Source organism: Lampetra planeri, chromosome 46, assembly GCF_965212315.1.
Source record: "Lampetra planeri chromosome 46, kcLamPlan1.2.h2, whole genome shotgun sequence".
Lineage (NCBI taxonomy): Eukaryota > Metazoa > Chordata > Hyperoartia > Petromyzontiformes > Petromyzontidae > Lampetra > Lampetra planeri.
Window position 1 is genome coordinate 3,021,011 of NC_136152.1, and position 17,629 is coordinate 3,038,639.

Sequence of the window (17,629 nt, forward strand, 5' to 3'; positions counted from 1 at the left end):
AGGGAAATAATAAAATAATAAAAATAAAACATAATAAAATAATTCTCACGACATTTCGGCCACAACGCAAGCAGCCGTCCTCAGGTGGAGAGCAGGTCTGTCGAGTAGACAGAGTCTGAATGACGTCGTGAGAATTATTTTATTATGTTTTATTTTTATTATTTTATTATTTCCATTCTACGTGACTTTGCCGAAAGAACCAAGAAGATGAATCCCTGCAGTCACTAAAGCTTTACATTGTTATTATTCTTTTAACCCTACATTACATTCCAACATCCATCCGCATGGCCACTGGAAACACCAAAAAGTGAAAGTCAAGAAGGGGCTGGGTTAGTACACTTTAGTTATGTTATACCATTTAGAAAGCCTGACTCGCAAGAAGTCTTCATCGGGACTAACGCTCAGGACGCGTTGGTGAATGCGCCGACCGCGTAACGGTGCGCTTCTCCCATCGCTCAGTGGGCCCTCTCCACCCCTCTGGTTGGTTTTTCACTTTCTGGTGTTTGCAGAACTGCGGTTGGGGCTTTAAGACTCTCAGTTAGTGAGCCGTCATGAGTTCAACTCCCAGCTGGGAGACACCAAGCAACCCGTTGTCCCACGGGGTTGATAACAAAGACGATCACATTGCGGGAAGTCAATAGCAGTTTTTTCCTGCAGCAAGACTTCCACCCGAGCAACGTGAATATTACTACCGCTGGCCGGCACGTCACCGGTTGATGTACGTATGTTGAACTTATTTCGTGCAATACGTCGCAAAACCGTGCTAATCGGAGGTGCGGGAGAAGGCCAACAAACTAAACGCAAAAAGAACCCCGATGATGTCCTGCGGAGCTCCAAAAGAACAAGCTGCTCCCGAGCGGGGGACGCTCAGAACCTCGCACGACCGCAAACACCCCCGGGGTGGCAAGAAGACCCCAGCTCCATCTCCGGGGGGGCGTCCCCGCAAAACGATGCACCACACGAACGACCCTTTTCCTCCCCCCGTGAGCCGCCGGCGGTGGCGGCGCCTCTCACTCACCAACTTGCCGCCGCTTGTCCTTGGTCTGCAGCCGCACGATCTGCATGCTGGTGGAGTTGGTGACCTGCTGGATGGCGTCCTCCACCCCGCGCCACACGCTCAGCAGCGTGCCGCAGAGCACGTGGTGCAGGCACAGGCGGCCGCCGTGCGAGCACGAGCCGAGCGCCGCCACGTTCCGGCAGCGGCCGCTCCTGCGTCGGGGGCGGAAAAAACAACGAGCGGAGCGGCGTTACGAAGATGAGCTCGTCGCACGCCTCCAGATTCGCACGGTTGGCTACGTACACGGTGCCAAAGAGGTTCAACGTACGAACGTGCGTTCGCATTTTTAAATCCTTTATATTAAGTTCGCTTGCTTGCTTGCGTGCTTGCGTGCTTAGGACCGTGCAAATCTTTCACTCGTTTTTTAACCAACTTCCCGTGATCCAATCGAGCTGACATTTTCCACACAGACTCGTTGTGCCAGACAATTAATGTTCGTGAAAAAAAATTCCCGAAATTTTACACTTTTTAGGCAAAAAAAATATTTTACATATATTCAAATAGAACTCATTCATCGCTTTGGCTGAACGTCACAGTATAAGAGCCCAGAGCGTAACCCCTCCACAGGCCGTGGCGGAGTAGCGCAGTTGGTAGCGCCCTCGCTTCCCATGCCAAAGGTCGCGGGATCGATCCCCGCGTCCTCCACAGGCGAATATATTTTTAAATCCTTTATATTAAGTTCGCTGCCACGCATATAAAGAATTTATAGTGAAAAACTTTGTTTTTACGGGTTATACTTATTTGTTCTCAACGCAGCAGGGAACACTGGGTGATAACTGCAGCCGCCACACGTTTGGGATTTTCTCTAGGTATTCCGGTTTTCTCCCACTCGTCAATTGGCCGATAAACACCTCAATACACAGAGGACCGCAGCGCTTGGGCAATTGCTGGTAGCGCCGGCTCCTCACCGCGTGGCTGCTGCTGCCTTCCCGTTCACCTGTAATCCCGCCTCCAAGTCGTTCTCTCTCTCACTCTACCAGAGCGAGCAGACGCTGTGCGGTGCCCCTTTACAAGTTGAAATTATTATTATGATAATCTTAGACTTCTCTGGCCACCACTCCCCTCCCATCGCGAGATGTAAGAGGAATGAACTGGTAGAGGTACGCGATCGAGGTTACCCACACTTTGCCCCACCACGATCATGAGAAATCCCCTCCCACCGTCCCCTTCTTTCCACTGACCAGAAGGCGTGGCTGCAACTGTCGAACGACCAGTCGTACTGGTACTTCCATACATCCTCCGCCTCCTCTTCCGTGACCTGAAGGGGGAGATTGGAATTGCGCCGAGTGAGGAGAAATGCTTCCCCTGTGCCGTTTTCACCGCAGCCAAGAACCACTCAGGAATAAGTAATGTAATAACGCACGTGCAGCACCGCACATTCAATTGTTTGCATTTTTCCAAACATGGTTGCGAGCGCATTAGCTGTGTCTGCCTGTCCATCTGTCGCGGGGAATACCCCCACAATAACTCGTGTAAAGCCGATTCACTACGAACACAATTATGATGTATTTTATATTGCTATTAGAAACTTAGCCCGATAGAAAACCGGCCAAATTTAACAGAGTTTCCCAAAACTGGGCATCAAAAAAACTGCCGCTGCGAGGATTTTCCTGGCAGGCCAAGGCGATGGCGTCACACGTCACACGTCGAGGGCAATGTGGCCGCAGAACTTAGGAATGTAACATTATCATTAACAGTGCTTCAGAATTAACATCGGGCGTGCGAGTAACATTGCTCCCACGTGGTCTGCGCCCTCCTTTAAATAAGAGCGCGCAGAGCGTAACATCGGACGTCGTGTCTAACATCGCGCGGCACGACCTAAAAACTAAATATATATTTTTTTTACCAGGTAAGGCCTACTGAGCTGTATAGCTTTTTCAGAAGCGACCTGGCCACAAATGATAGCTCAATGAAGTGGCTTATCACGTGGGAATTTCTAGTAACCAAACACTCTAAATGCACGTTCATTATAAATGTAGGGAAAAACCAGACGGCCCGGTGGAAAGCTCCACGCGACCACAGGGAGAGAGACACGCAAATTCCAAATACACAGGCGTCAGGAGTCGGGATCGAACCCACGACCTCCTGCATACTCGGCGAGGGAGATAACATCTCCCAGCCACCGCTACCTTGTCGTATTTTCTGCTGAGGTCACGGAGCTCCTCCTGGTGACGCTGCTTCCCCGTGTTTGGTCGGTAAATGGCGAACAGCTTCTTCTCCTTGTCAAACTCCTCGGCGAGTATCGCCATCTGCCGGCCCGAGCGCATCTGTGGATCCACCGACGAGAGTGGGGAGGGCGTCACAACAAATCCCTTAACCTCCCCCCCCCGCCCCCATCGACGTTGTGAGGGTGGCCTACCAGTCGCGCAAGGGTGGAACGTCTCAGTCAGAATATTTATTCAATCTGGAGAAATCCGATGAGCTATAACAATTTTTTTTCACAGGGCGGGTCAGAACGTTACACCAACAAACAATAATACAACCACGATAGGAGTGCAAAGTGTAGGAATGGTAAACAAAATCACTTAAGCAAATATACAAAAAATGTAGTTTACCAGGTAAGGCCCACTGAGCAATTAGCTAATTTTTCAGAGGCGACAAATTGGCCACAAGTGATAGCTCAACAAAGTGGCTTATCATGTGGAAATATACAGCAGCAAAACAATCTACATAATCTAAAGGCATGTTTATAGAGGGGACACGTGGGGAGAGCGCCGGGCGAAAGCTACAGACAGGGACGAGTGGAGGCAGCGGGCAGCCCGAGGCGTCAGTGACGCAAGACGGACCCGAGTGTGAAGTACTGATGTTACATACGTATAACTTCTTTCGCACCGTACGTAGCCAACCATGCTAATCGGGGGTGTGGAATGAAATGCATTTCGATTGTTTTTTGCTAAATCGCAACAGGTAGTGAGCGATGGTTTGGGTGCTCAATTGGCAGCTGGAAAAGCCATGAGGTCATTTGTTTTCATTGGAGAATAATTCCAAAAACAACGAAACTAAAGGGGCGAAATGACTGTGGGCAGTTCGGCTAAACAGCCAACGCGCACGCATCGTACTGCAATGCCTAAAATTAGATCACACTGCCGCTATTTCTGCCATTAGACACGTGACACGTTTGTAGAAATTAATGTTAATATTTTACGAAATCTAATTACGTCACTTTGAAAACGCCATCTATAGAGGGGTTACACGCAGTGCCGGATTAAGCTAGTGCAGGGCCTGTAGCATATGTTAAAGAGGCCCTAAATAAAAAATAAATATCAAAATACAAATTGTTCACTTGCATAGTAAAGTAATTGCATTTGCTATACAGCCAGATAATACGACTAATCGCTAACCTTAAACACCCAGTGGTTCATCAAAGTTGAAGGTAGTCTAGTAATAGAGCAAGTGAAGAATCACTAAACCAGAATTGATAGCTTGAAAGCATTTAGCGCGGGGCCCTTGAAAGTGCGGGGCCAGTAGCATATGTAGCTACTTTTGCTCCTAGGATAATCCGGCACTGGTTACACATTACAATGCTCCCAAAAAAGTTACGTGATCGGTGAACGGAGACTGAAACTCGTTTCAAGAAGTCTGGTTTCCCACCACTGGATGGCGAGAGAAGAGACTTTGAAAGGACCCTCGATTTGTTTCGCGCGCAGACACCGGGCGGTGCGAACCCGTGGTCCCTTCGTGCCAAATTCGTTGCACGTTTCAGAGCCCTCACAGCCGGTGTCTCCACTCCGTTCAACGATTCTCCACGCGGACAATGGGAAGAAAGAAAAAAGCGAGCAGGCGCTTGTCACCATTGGTAGCCCTTAGACAAACGGTGGAAATTCCACGTTCTCATGGCAAGGGCTAGTTACGCCACCAGAGTGACTGCTGCTGACTTCGCACATATGTTGTTGACTTCATTGTTTCATGGAGGAATGAAGGGCTGAGTGGACCCTTCATTCAGGAGCAGTGAAGGGCTGAGTCGACCCTTCATTCAGGAGCAGTGAAGGGCTGAGTGGACCCTTCATTCAGGAGGAGTGAAGGGCTGAATGGACCCTTCATTCAGGAGCAGTGAAGGGCTGAGTGGACCCTTCATTCAGGAGCAGTGAAGGGCTGAGTGGGCCCTTCATTCAGGAGCAGTGAAGGGCTGAGTGGACCCTTCATTCAGGAGCAGTGAAGGGCTGAGTGGGCCCTTCCTTCAGGAGCAGTGAAGGGCTGAGTGGATCCTTCATTCAGGAGCAGTGAAGGGCTGAGTGGACCCTTCATTCAGGAGCAGTGAAGGGCTGAGTGGGCCCTTCATTCAGGAGCAGTGAAGGGCTGAGTGGACCATTCATTCAGAAGCAGTGAAGGGCTGAGTGGACCCTTCATTCAGGAACAGTGAAGGGCTGAGTGGACCCTTCATTCAGGCGGGGTGAAGGGCTGAGTGGACCCTTCATTCAGGAGGGGTGGAGGGCTGAGATGCCTACGCGTGAGACAAATAGAGGGGTCCCTCAAAGTATTCCATCGCCATCCGGTGTTGGAAGACCAGACCTGAGTGGACCCTTCATTGAGCAGGACCGAGTCAAACTGAGTGGGGAAGGAGGACATGGGGGTTTTCTTGATTGCAGGTGACGCGTTCGAACCACAGCAACCACGTGACTGCTTACACATCTAACATTAATTATCAGGCCTCACGATGCCAAGTGCCATCTCCAGATTTCACTATCCAAACGTATACATTTGTAAATTACAAATGTATACGTTTGGTTATTTGTGCTTGCGCACCACTGCCAACAGCAGCAGTGTCATCGTGATCAAATAATTCAAATACGTTTATGGTCAAACTCCATGGTAACATAATTACAGCCCGGTACAAATGATCTGATCATTGTATAAATTAGCACAAGCTACACTTGGGACCTTCCATAGTTTATAATACTACTGGTGCAAAGCCCAGGAGTCCATTCATCGGTGTGTCTGCTAACCCTTTCCCGTTTCGAGTTGCAGGGTGGGTGCCCCGTTCACCGCTTAATCTTGGAACGCACAAAGCGGGTCGGAGATGATTTTGTTTAGAGAGGCATCGCTATCGCTACTCACCGCTCACCGCAGAGAACCATAGCGACACGACTGCCACTCCATTGGAACCTCATTTGCCAGTAAAAAATATGATAATTGTTTTTTTTACCCTTCTATCTGGCATTATGACTGCAGGTATTGTGGTCTATGTAAACATGACTCCTTGTAAAAAAGGTGTCAGTTTTGTTGCCAGATAGAAGGGTAAAAAAACAATTATCACGACTGCCACTCTACGCCAGCTGGTGCCAAACTGCGCCACACGCCCCTCCCGCATGGCCTTGCAGGAGCCTCGGTACGGATAAAGTTATTTTATTTCAGTTTTTCTCCCGTCATCGAAAGAAAAAGTGATGACGTACACACGTGTACGAAGCGGTTCAGACTCAAACCCCTGGATTTACCAGTTTCATGACGTAGAATCCGTCGTTCAGTCCAGTCATCTTTTTGCTCCTTTCCAACGCGTCGTTCCAGCTAATTCCTCGGTCGACCTTCACCTGCACGCGGAAAGGGGGGGGGGGTAAATGCAAGCAGCAGGTGAGACTCGATCGCAATGCCGCGCAAATGCTCTCCGCCTAGCGGCCATCCAACGCATGGCGCAAATCATTCCTATGCCACGCGTGGCGCTGGGTCCACCTCTCGTGTAAGGTGAAAGGGTAATGCGTAGCCATTCAACACCTTCACTCGCGTCATCGCCGGCAGAAAGGCCTCTACTAGAGGGAGATCCAGAGGGCTACAGAGAGCCCCCTCTGGAGGGGATTTCGGTCTACCCTATCGCACTGGTTAGATGTCTTGGAAGAGGTGGGCGTACCCACATTTAACCCCACCACACGTGACCTGCCAACCGCCAAAGGGCTGCGGTGCGCCGATGCATACCGCCGGGCGGGCAGAGGCACGGGGATTTAATAGAGTTGCCCGTTGTTTCAACTATCGCTTCGACGTATCAAACGGGCACCCTCAGGATTGCAAGCCCCCGACGTGCTGCACCACCACTGCGGCAGCGTCCCATCCGCAGCGCTGCCCCCAAATTCAACGCGAGGACTCGTCGACAGAACACAATGGGAGATTCGTTTCACTAACGGCGATCTTAATCCTGCCTCTTGCGTCTCGCCGTCGCCCTGCCGCCTCTCGGAGAGTTTCTCGCATCGTCCGCCGAGCCATGAGGCTGCGCAATGGCGCTTTGGGGGTCTTCCCATCCCTAACGCTGCACGCGGCACAACTCTGAAATTAAATCGGCCTCCTCTCTCTGCACGCACTGTTATAACCTGCGGTCTTTTAAGTGTGAAATCAGTCGCTCATCACTGTCAGAAGCGCATGAGCGATGGAGATTATGTTCACCACGGTCTCAACCTTGGCAACTTCAAGTAAAAAACATTCGCCGATAAAATTCCTCTTCTCAAGTGAGCTAATTGAGCTGTGAAGGTGAAAGTATTTATAGAAGCATTACATAACGAGCGGAGGTGACGGTTCTTGTCGACAATGGACGGAATCGTGATGGTCATCATGATGAATGCCGAAGCGTGACGACTAAAGTAGTACGACAACAATGTGATGACGATGGCGGTACAGACGATGACCGAATATGACGACACTGATAATCATGACACCGACAATGGAGACCGCGTTGATGCTGCTGCTGCGGCAATGCCTTCCCCGTCTCTCTACGCACGACGCGACTCGCGCCGTGACCCCCACGTGACCTTACCGTGTAGAGCACCACCTGCCCACTGCCCATGGACGAGGGGATCTTGAACGTGTGCTTCTTCTCCTCGTTGATCTCCTCCACGCCGGGCGCGAGGTCTGCGTGGCGCAAAGGGTGGACAGGAACCACACTGCAAATTCCTTACACGCCAATCTTTTCTTCTTGAGATTTCTTCCACCTTTGATCAGCCCACTCGTCTTTCCACTCTCTCCGACCTCGGCATCTCTGGAACTCCCCTCTCGCACTTCCTCAGTCTCCTTCAACCGCCCCGTATCCCCTCCCTCCCCTCCCCTCCTCTCAGTGTCGATGTTCTGCAGGGGTCGGATGTGGGTCCCGTACTATTCTCTCTCTCGATATTTCGCCTCTTGAATCTATTTTCACCTCTTTCCTCATCATTCCTTTGCCGACGACACACAAATCTTAATCTCCTTTCCGTCTTACTCCCTGACTTTTCCTCTCGCATCTCCTCCTCCTGCCTGGCTGCCATCCAATCCTGGATTGTGCTTCTCTCAATCCATCCAAAACATCATTCATTTTCTTTCCGGCCTCTCCGTCTCCTCCTCCTGTTTCCACCACCTCCTTCCATTCCCTCTCTCTCTCTCTCCCTCACTCCTGCTTCCTCTGCCCTCAATCTTTGTGTCCCCTTTGACTCTTCCCTCACTTACGCCCCAAACCAGATCTCCAAACTCCCGATTCATGCTCTAATCTTTACCCGGCCTGGACTACTGCAATTGTCTTCTACTCGGTCTCTCTGCCTCTGCTCTCACTCCCCTCCAACAAACTCAAAATGCTTCCGCGCGGGTCATTTTCAATCTCCCATTTAACTCTCAAACTTCGCCTCTCCTCCGTCAACTCCACTGGCTTCCCATTCGCTGCACCGCTGGCTATTCAAATACCTCGTCTTTAAATCTCTTCATGGCCTTGCCCTACCTCACCTCGCCTCTCTCATCTCCTTCCATGTCCCCCTTCACCTCGTCCTTTTCGTTCCCAATCTTCTCTCTCCCTGTCCCTCCCCTCCCTGTGCCCAATCCCATTTCCGTTCCTTCTCCATCCTTGAATCCCTCCACTGGAATCAACTTCCCCTGTACATTGAGACAGTCCCCCTCCTAAACCTCCTTCTGTTCCTCTCTTAAAGCGCACCTCTTCTCCGTTGCCCATTCTCTTCCTCTTCTCTCCCCTCACCCCTCCACTCCTTCCCATCCCTCCCCTCCCCTTTCGTGATCCCTTAATAACCCTCTATTGCTACCGTCACTCATTCCTCAATCTCCGCACGCCCCCTGCCATCTAAATCATTCTTCTGTCACCGTTTTTTTTTTTCCAAACTACGTCAAGCGCTCTATAAATATGATATTAAATTAGACATTGTATTTGGGTTTTTTTTTTTAAGTGTGAGGGGGGAAAAACGTAGAACCCATGGGAAAGGCACGCAGAACTGGGGGAGAATGTACACACCATGCATGCAGAAAGGCACACCCAGAGGAGACACTTTTGTGGCGCGGTTCAGAGCCGCCAATCCACAATCAGCAAATGGAACTGCTTCCAAGCCCGAATTTGTATCCCAGTTGTGTGATCAGTGTCACGCCAGGAGTATTCGTCTGCCAGTAAGGGGAAAGGGGGGGGGGGGTCGGCGATTGGTGCCGTGTAAAATTCCCAACTGAGCAATTTGCGGTGTGACAGTCAAATTTTTAATGCGACGTGGCCACACGATGGGCCGCACTTCCAAATGACGTCGGGGGAATCTTCAACGTCACCTTTGAAGCGGACGGTGGAGCGTAGAATTATTACGGTCAATAAAACACGCTGCAGTAATTGTGATTTGAAACGTGCATTTAGAGTAACTGGCTGCTATAAATGTCCACATGTTAAGCCACTCCATCGCCAGGTCGCTTTTGATAAAGAGCTCAGTGGGCGTGACCCGGTAAAGTAAAGAATCGTAAAAAATCTAAATTGGGTGCCCTGACCACAGCCCAGGGTTGTACATATGTATGTAGAACTTCTTTCGTACCGATGTTGTCAACTACCTCGCCTGGTATGCAGGAGGTCGTGGGTTTGATCCCGACCGTGATGCCTGTTGCATTATTGGAGTTTGCATGTTCTCTCCCCAGGACCTCTGGTTTTCCCTGCTGCTATAAATTCCCACGTGATAAGCCACTTGGTTGAGCTATCATTTGCGGCCCAGTGGAGGCCTTATCTGGTGACATAAAAACACTGCAGTTGAGTTTAACATCGCAACACGTGACAGTGGGGGGCCTTACCCAATATCCCCATGTCGTACTTCCCCTCCTTCTTGGCCGCGTCAATGGTGACCTCGAACGTTTCGATGAAGTACTGGAAGATGGCGTTCTGCTTCGTCACCTCCATGCCCAGAATCCGGTTGAGGAACTTTGCAAGGCCCAGCTCTGCTTTGTTTCACAGTGGACGCGGGCGGAAACAGCAAAACAATAATACACGCACGTTTCAACGCGCCGCGCGATCCTCACCGCATCTTCAAATCTGTCAAGAAGGGGGGGGGGAGGGGGTACTAGTTGAAGAAGAGCTACAAAGGAAAGTAGGAGCAGACCCAAAAGTACCTTGATTCGGTCCCAACTGCACGCCATTGTGCGAGTACTGGTTCATGCCTGCATGAGAGAGGGGCGAAGGCACTGCATCAGCATTGCCACTCGGAGGAAACTGCAGTAGGGGGGGATGACGGAGGAGTGAAAACTCGGTTTCGCGACCGTCGCCGTTTCCGCCGGTAAAAAGTCAAAGCCTCTCGCTCGAGATGAATGAAGGAAACATTCAGCATCAGCGCCATCATCGTCATCATCATCCCTGCCGCCACCATCATCGCCAAAGGCAACGAGAAATGCGGAGTCTTTATTTAATGACTTTAGGGTGATTATGGGGCCAAAATGAATGACTCAATGATATCCTACTGCACTTTACCCCCAAGCACTCAGCTGAGAATTTGGCTGAAATGGGCACATTGCGGAGAGTGACTCTACTTACTCACCCAGTAGGACAGCGCCTCTACTGACTCACCCACAGGGACAGAGTCTCCACTGACTCACCCACAGGGACAGAGTCTCCACTGACTCACCCACAGGGACAGTCTCTACTGACTCACCCACAGGGACAGAGTCTCCACTGACTCACCCACAGGGGACAGCGTCTTTACTGACTCACCCACAGGGACAGAGTCTCCACTGACTCACCCACAGGGACAGCGTCTCTACTGACTCACCCACAGGGACAGCGTCTTTACTGACTCACCCACAGGGACAGAGTCTCCACTGACTCACCCACAGGGGACAGAGTCTCCACTGACTCACCCACAGGGACAGCGTCTCTACTGACTCACCCACAGGGGACAGAGTCTCCACTGACTCACCCACAGGGACAGCGTCTCCACTGACTCACCCACAGGGGACTGCGTCTCCACTGACTCACCCACAGGGACAGCGTCTCCACTGACTCACCCACAGGGGGCAGAGTCTCCACTGACTCACCCACAGGGACAGCGTCTCTACTGACTCACCCACAGGGGGCAGAGTCTCCACTGACTCACCCACAGGGACAGCGTCTCTACTGACTCACCCACAGGGACAGCGTCTCCACTGACTCACCCACAGGGGACAGCATCTCCACTGACTCACCCACAGGGGACAGCATCTCCACTGACTCACCCACAGGGGACAGCGTCTCCACTGACTCACCCACAGGGGACAGCGTCTCCACTGACTCACCCACAGGGGACAGCGTCTCCACTGACTCACCCACAGGGGACAGCGTCTCCACTGACTCACCCACAGGGGACAGCGTCTCCACTGACTCACCCACAGGGACAGCGTCTCTACTGACTCACCCACAGGGGACAGCGTCTCCACTGACTCACCCACAGGGGACAGCGTCTCCACTGACTCACCCACAAGGACAGCGTCTCCACTGACTCACCCACAGGGACAGCGTCTCCACTGACTCACCCACAGGGGACAGCGTCTCCACTGACTCACCCACAGGGGACAGCGTCTCCACTGACTCACCCACAGGGGACAGCATCTCCACTGACTCACCCACAGGGACAGCGTCTCCACTGACTCACCCACAGGGGACAGCGTCTCTACTGACTCACCCACAGGGGACAGCGTCTCCACTGACTCACCCACAGGGACAGCGTCTCCACTGACTCACCCACAGGGACAGCGTCTCCACTGACTCACCCACAGGGACAGCGTCTCCACTGACTCACCCACAGGGGACAGCGTCTCCACTGACTCACCCACAGGGACAGCGTCTCTACTGACTCACCCACAGGGGACAGCGTCTCCACTGACTCACCCACAAGGACAGCGTCTCCACTGACTCACCCACAGGGACAGCGTCTCCACTGACTCACCCACAGGGGACAGCGTCTCCACTGACTCACCCACAGGGGACAGCATCTCCACTGACTCACCCACAGGGACAGCGTCTCCACTGACTCACCCACAGGGGACAGCGTCTCTACTGACTCACCCACAGGGGACAGCATCTCCACTGACTCACCCACAAGGACAGCGTCTCCACTGACTCACCCACAGGGACAGCGTCTCCACTGACTCACCCACAGGGACAGCGTCTCCACTGACTCACCCACAGGGGACAGCGTCTCCACTGACTCACCCACAGGGACAGCGTCTCTACTGACTCACCCACAGGGGACAGCGTCTCCACTGACTCACCCACAGGGACAGCGTCTCCACTGACTCACCCACAGGGACAGCGTCTCCACTGACTCACCCACAGGGACAGCGTCTCTACTGACTTACCCACAGGGACAGCGTCTCCACTGACTCACCCACAGGGACAGCGTCTCCACTGACTCACCCACAGGGACAGCGTCTCTAGTGACTCACCCACAGGGACAGTGTCTCTACTGACTCACCCACAGGGGACAGCGTCTCCACTGACTCACCCACAGGGGACAGCGTCTCCACTGACTCACCCACAGGGGACAGCGTCTCTACTGACTCACCCACAGGGACAGCGTCTCCACTGACTCACCCACAGGGGACAGAGTCTCCACTGACTCACCCACAGGGGACAGAGTCTCCACTGACTCACCCACAGTGACAGCGTCTCCACTGACTCACCCACAGGGGACTGCGTCTCCACTGACTCACCCACAGGGACAGCGTCTCTACTGACTCACCCACAGGGGGCAGAGTCTCCACTGACTCACCCACAGGGACAGCGTCTCTACTGACTCACCCACAGGGGGCAGAGTCTCCACTGACTCACCCACAGGGACAGCGTCTCTACTGACTCACCCACAGGGACAGCGTCTCCACTGACTCACCCACAGGGGACAGCATCTCCACTGACTCACCCACAGGGACAGCGTCTCTACTGACTCACCCACAGGGGACAGCGTCTCCACTGACTCACCCACAGGGGACAGCGTCTCCACTGACTCACCCACAGGGGACAGCGTCTCCACTGACTCACCCACAGGGACAGCGTCTCCACTGACTCACCCACAGGGACAGCGTCTCCACTGACTCACCCACAGGGACAGCGTCTCTACTGACTCACCCACAGGGGACAGCGTCTCCACTGACTCACCCACAGGGGACAGCGTCTCCACTGACTCACCCACAGGGACAGCGTCTCCACTGACTCACCCACAGGGACAGCGTCTCCACTGACTCACCCACAGGGGACAGCGTCTCCACTGACTCACCCACAGGGGACAGCGTCTCCACTGACTCACCCACAGGGACAGCGTCTCCACTGACTCACCCACAGGGACAGCGTCTCTACTGACTCACCCACAGGGGACAGCGTCTCTACTGACTCACCCACAGGGGACAGCATCTCCACTGACTCACCCACAGGGACAGCGTCTCCACTGACTCACCCACAGGGACAGCGTCTCTACTGACTCACCCACAGGGACAGCGTCTCCACTGACTCACCCACAGGGGACAGCATCTCCACTGACTCACCCACAGGGACAGCATCTCTACTGACTCACCCACAGGGGACAGCGTCTCCACTGACTCACCCACAGGGACAGCGTCTCCACTGACTCACCCACAGGGACAGCGTCTCCACTGACTCACCCACAGGGACAGTGTCTCTACTGACTCACCCACAGGGACAGAGTCTCCACTGACTCACCCACAGGGGAAAGCGTCTCTACCGACTCACCCACAGGGACAGAGTCTCTACTGACTCACCCACAGGGGACAGCGTCTCTACTGACTCACCCACAGGGGACAGCGTCTCTACTGACTCACCCACAGGGACAGAGTCTCCACTGACTCACCCACAGGGACAGCGTCTCCACTGACTCACCCACAGGGACAGAGTCTCCACTGACTCACCCACAGGGACAGAGTCTCCACTGACTCACCCACAGGGACAGCGTCTCCACTGACTCACCCACAGGGACAGTGTCTCTACTGACTCACCCACAGGGACAGAGTCTCCACTGACTCACCCACAGGGACAGTGTCTCTACTGACTCACCCACAGGGGACAGCGTCTCCACTGACTCACCCACAGGGACAGCGTCTCTACTGACTCACCCACAGGGACAGCGTCTCCACTGACTCACCCACAGGGGACAGAGTCTCCACTGACTCACCCACAGGGACAGCGTCTCCACTGACTCACCCACAGGGACAGCGTCTCCACTGACTCACCCACAGGGACAGTGTCTCTACTGACTCACCCACAGGGGACAGAGTCTCCACTGACTCACCCACAGGGACAGCGTCTCTACTGACTCACCCACAGGGACAGCGTCTCCACTGACTCACCCACAGGGACAGCGTCTCTACTGACTCACCCACAGGGGACAGCGTCTCCACTGACTCACCCACAGGGGCAGAGTCTCTACTGACTCACCCAGCGTCTCCACTGACTCACCCACAGGGACAGCGTCTCCACTGACTCACCCAGAGTCTCTACTGACTCACCCACAGGGGAGAAGGACTATACTGAGACATCCAGGAGACATCGTCTCCAATGAGCGCAGGGGGGAGTGCCCCGTGTAAAACCCACAGGAGTTGATGTAGTGAATAAAGAGTGAGCGAGCCAAAAGGAAAGATTGAATGCCATGAGGAGAGAAGAAGCCCAATACTGTGTAATCAACACCGAATCCGAGGTGGAGGACAGGCGGAAGTGATGATCAGGGCATGCGCACGAACCGTACCTTTCTCAATGGAGTAGTTGCCTTTATAATCCTTCGTAATCAGCCCCACTCCCACCAGACCTTGCCTCATATCTGTAACAGCAGCGCATTGCAGTCATGCTCCGAATAGTCACCGCTCATCCGGCCGGTGGCCAGTACCATCTTTGGGAAATTGTGATGACAATCAGAATCGGAGCCTTCATTCGGACGGGAGAAATCCAATAACCGTGAGATCATTTACAATTTCACTGTGCTATTACACAGTGTGCAGCAGAGAGGGCAGTGCAGCCAAAAACACCCAATGTGGTACTGCACTTATACATCCCTCATCTCTGGCACCCTCCCACTGCCTTTCTCCAACCCGCACCGACCAGCGTGGCGAAGTACGGCCAAAATAAACCCCGCCCCCACGGCCCCTACACGGCACGGGGAGGGCCCTCGCTCGGCAGCGGCATGGCAAACAAAAGCCGATCGCCACGCGAAGACGGCACCGACACGTGCGGCAGCACGGGAACTCTCCCCGGGGGGGGGGCACCGCAAGAAAGAGCCCCTCTGGAGGCCGGAGCACCAACGACGGAGGAGGGGGTGGGGGGGAAGGATGGCAGCCGTCGAGACGGACCTTCGAAGAAGTCACCCTCGTAGCTTGCCGGCGGTGGGACCATGTAGTGGAAGTCGATCTGGTTGATGAGCGATTTGAGGACCTTCTCCATGGCCTCCCTGCCGTACTGCACACGTCATGGGGAAACAAAGCGGCCAGCCGATCGGATCGATGGGTCTTCACATCGGAGTTTAACACGTAGACTTTCGCGGCCAATATTATTCATAATCAACGTTTTTGGGTTTAGATCGCGTTATTTATAAATGTGTCGTAACCCTCCACCACCCGACACGGCCAATCAGTAAAAAAGTGTCACGTTGACAAAAGACAAATAGTTCACTGCTTTAGCCCACCGGTGTGTTGAAGCGTGAAACCAAAGGTTGTGGTTTCACGCTGGAGCCCTGCCGTGTACCGAAAACAATGCCCCCCCACGGCAGCCTATAGCACCTGTTGCTGCATGCCTCTCACCTATCTTAAGCATTACACAGCCGGCTCGACCCCCACCAAGCAACGGGGGCGCGACAAACCACTGGGCACGTTCTGGGTTCTTCTTTCCATTCTTATTCATTAGTGCTGGAGCCACACGCTCATCTTAGAGGTGCCTATTTGACATTATTACATTAGAAAAGCACCCGTTTGAGATTGTTAATTAAATAGTAGCCTCTGTAAAATTACTAACAAATACATTTTCATTCAGGCTGTTAAACTTGACAGTGGCACCTCAACAATTACACACTTCACCTTACCACCCACAAACTTACCATGTCCGTAACTTCTAGAGAGTTTGTCATTTAAATCTGTTTGCGGTTAAATTTTTTGGATTTAAAAAGTGCGCGCGTGTAAGAGCGTGCGTTTAAAATCCCGGGGAAGCTCTCCGCTCACCTTGTTGTCGAAGTTGAATCGGCTCATGTCTCGCGACTCTGTCGCTCGCCGATCTCCGTGCGTCAGCGCTCCCTGCGTGCGTCAACACACAACGATGAGACAAACGTCACCCCGCGTGGATAGACACACGGTCCGGCTTCACCGCTATTCGCGAGCTCCTATTAAGGTCGGCAAGGCCAGAGCGGCGGTGGTGCGATTGGCGCCACTCACGTTCAGCCACAAACAATAATAATGTCAACTTGTAAGGGCGCCACTGCCACACAGCATTCGCTCGCTCTCGTAGAGAGAGAGAGAGAACAACTTAAAGGGACGAGGATCACAGACGGGGCCGGAGGACAGCCACGCAGGGTGAGCCGCCACCAAGTTCCACAACCAAGCACTGCGGTCCTCTACACATGAAGGCGTTAACGGCCAATCAATGCGCGTTGACACGTGGGTGGAAAGCGGAGCTCCCGGAGAAGGCCCACGTGGACGAACGGGCAAACGCTATTTCTAATACAGATGGAGTCCACATGTCGCTGCGCTGCCTTCACCTGGCGAGCCAGCGCACGGCAACTCCACGACGTCCACATGAAGGGAGTTTCGCAACGTCTGTGCGTCGATCCACCAACAACTTGCTCTGGCACCTTGAGATGTTACCGCATTGGAGACTCCGTAGAAATACGGCGACACCGCGATTCACGCCCTCCCGCTGTACGCACTGTGGTACCTCGCCATGATGTACTCCAGATTCACCAACTTCACCGTGAAGCTCCAATTTGTTTACGTTCCACGGCAAACATTCAGGCGCCAGATGTACCGAGGGGCTCAAGCGTCAGCGTCCCTGACTGGCTATAGTCTCCTTCTCACTTTCTTTTCCCACACATACCATATTTAATCACATTATTTCTTATGGAGGAAAATGTGCTTTGATTTCAGTACTTTCGAATTATGTTCTGGTTTTCAGGAACGCATCCCGGGCGTAAACCGGGGTATTGCCTGTGTTACGTTGTGGCGAAGTTTAATCCGTTTAGTTACAGGTGACTGACACCCTGCTCTAAACGCAGGATCTCTCTGGGTCCTGGCTCCGTGCGTAACTCAATGGGTTCTCTGCTGCTGCTACTGCTGCTGCTACTGCTGCTGCTACTGCTGCTGCTACTGCTGCTGCTACTGCTGCTGCTACTGCTGCTGCTACTGCTGCTGCTGCTGCTGCTGCTGCTACTG

General features: G+C 53.2%; 1 protein-coding gene across 1 annotated transcript in view; it reads right to left on the bottom strand.

Moving 5' to 3' along the window:
• The window catches only part of LOC144733320 (protein strawberry notch homolog 1-like), a 116,780-nt gene that overhangs the window by 9,075 nt on the left and 90,076 nt on the right, over positions 1-17,629 (bottom strand). Inside the window, 10 exon segments of the mRNA XM_078615157.1 lie at positions 1,019-1,209; positions 2,239-2,315; positions 3,187-3,324; positions 6,490-6,582; positions 7,791-7,885; positions 10,043-10,189; positions 10,358-10,405; positions 14,968-15,039; positions 15,566-15,671; positions 16,427-16,498. Of these exon segments, the coding sequence (XP_078471283.1) occupies positions 1,019-1,209; positions 2,239-2,315; positions 3,187-3,324; positions 6,490-6,582; positions 7,791-7,885; positions 10,043-10,189; positions 10,358-10,405; positions 14,968-15,039; positions 15,566-15,671; positions 16,427-16,498 (1,039 nt within the window).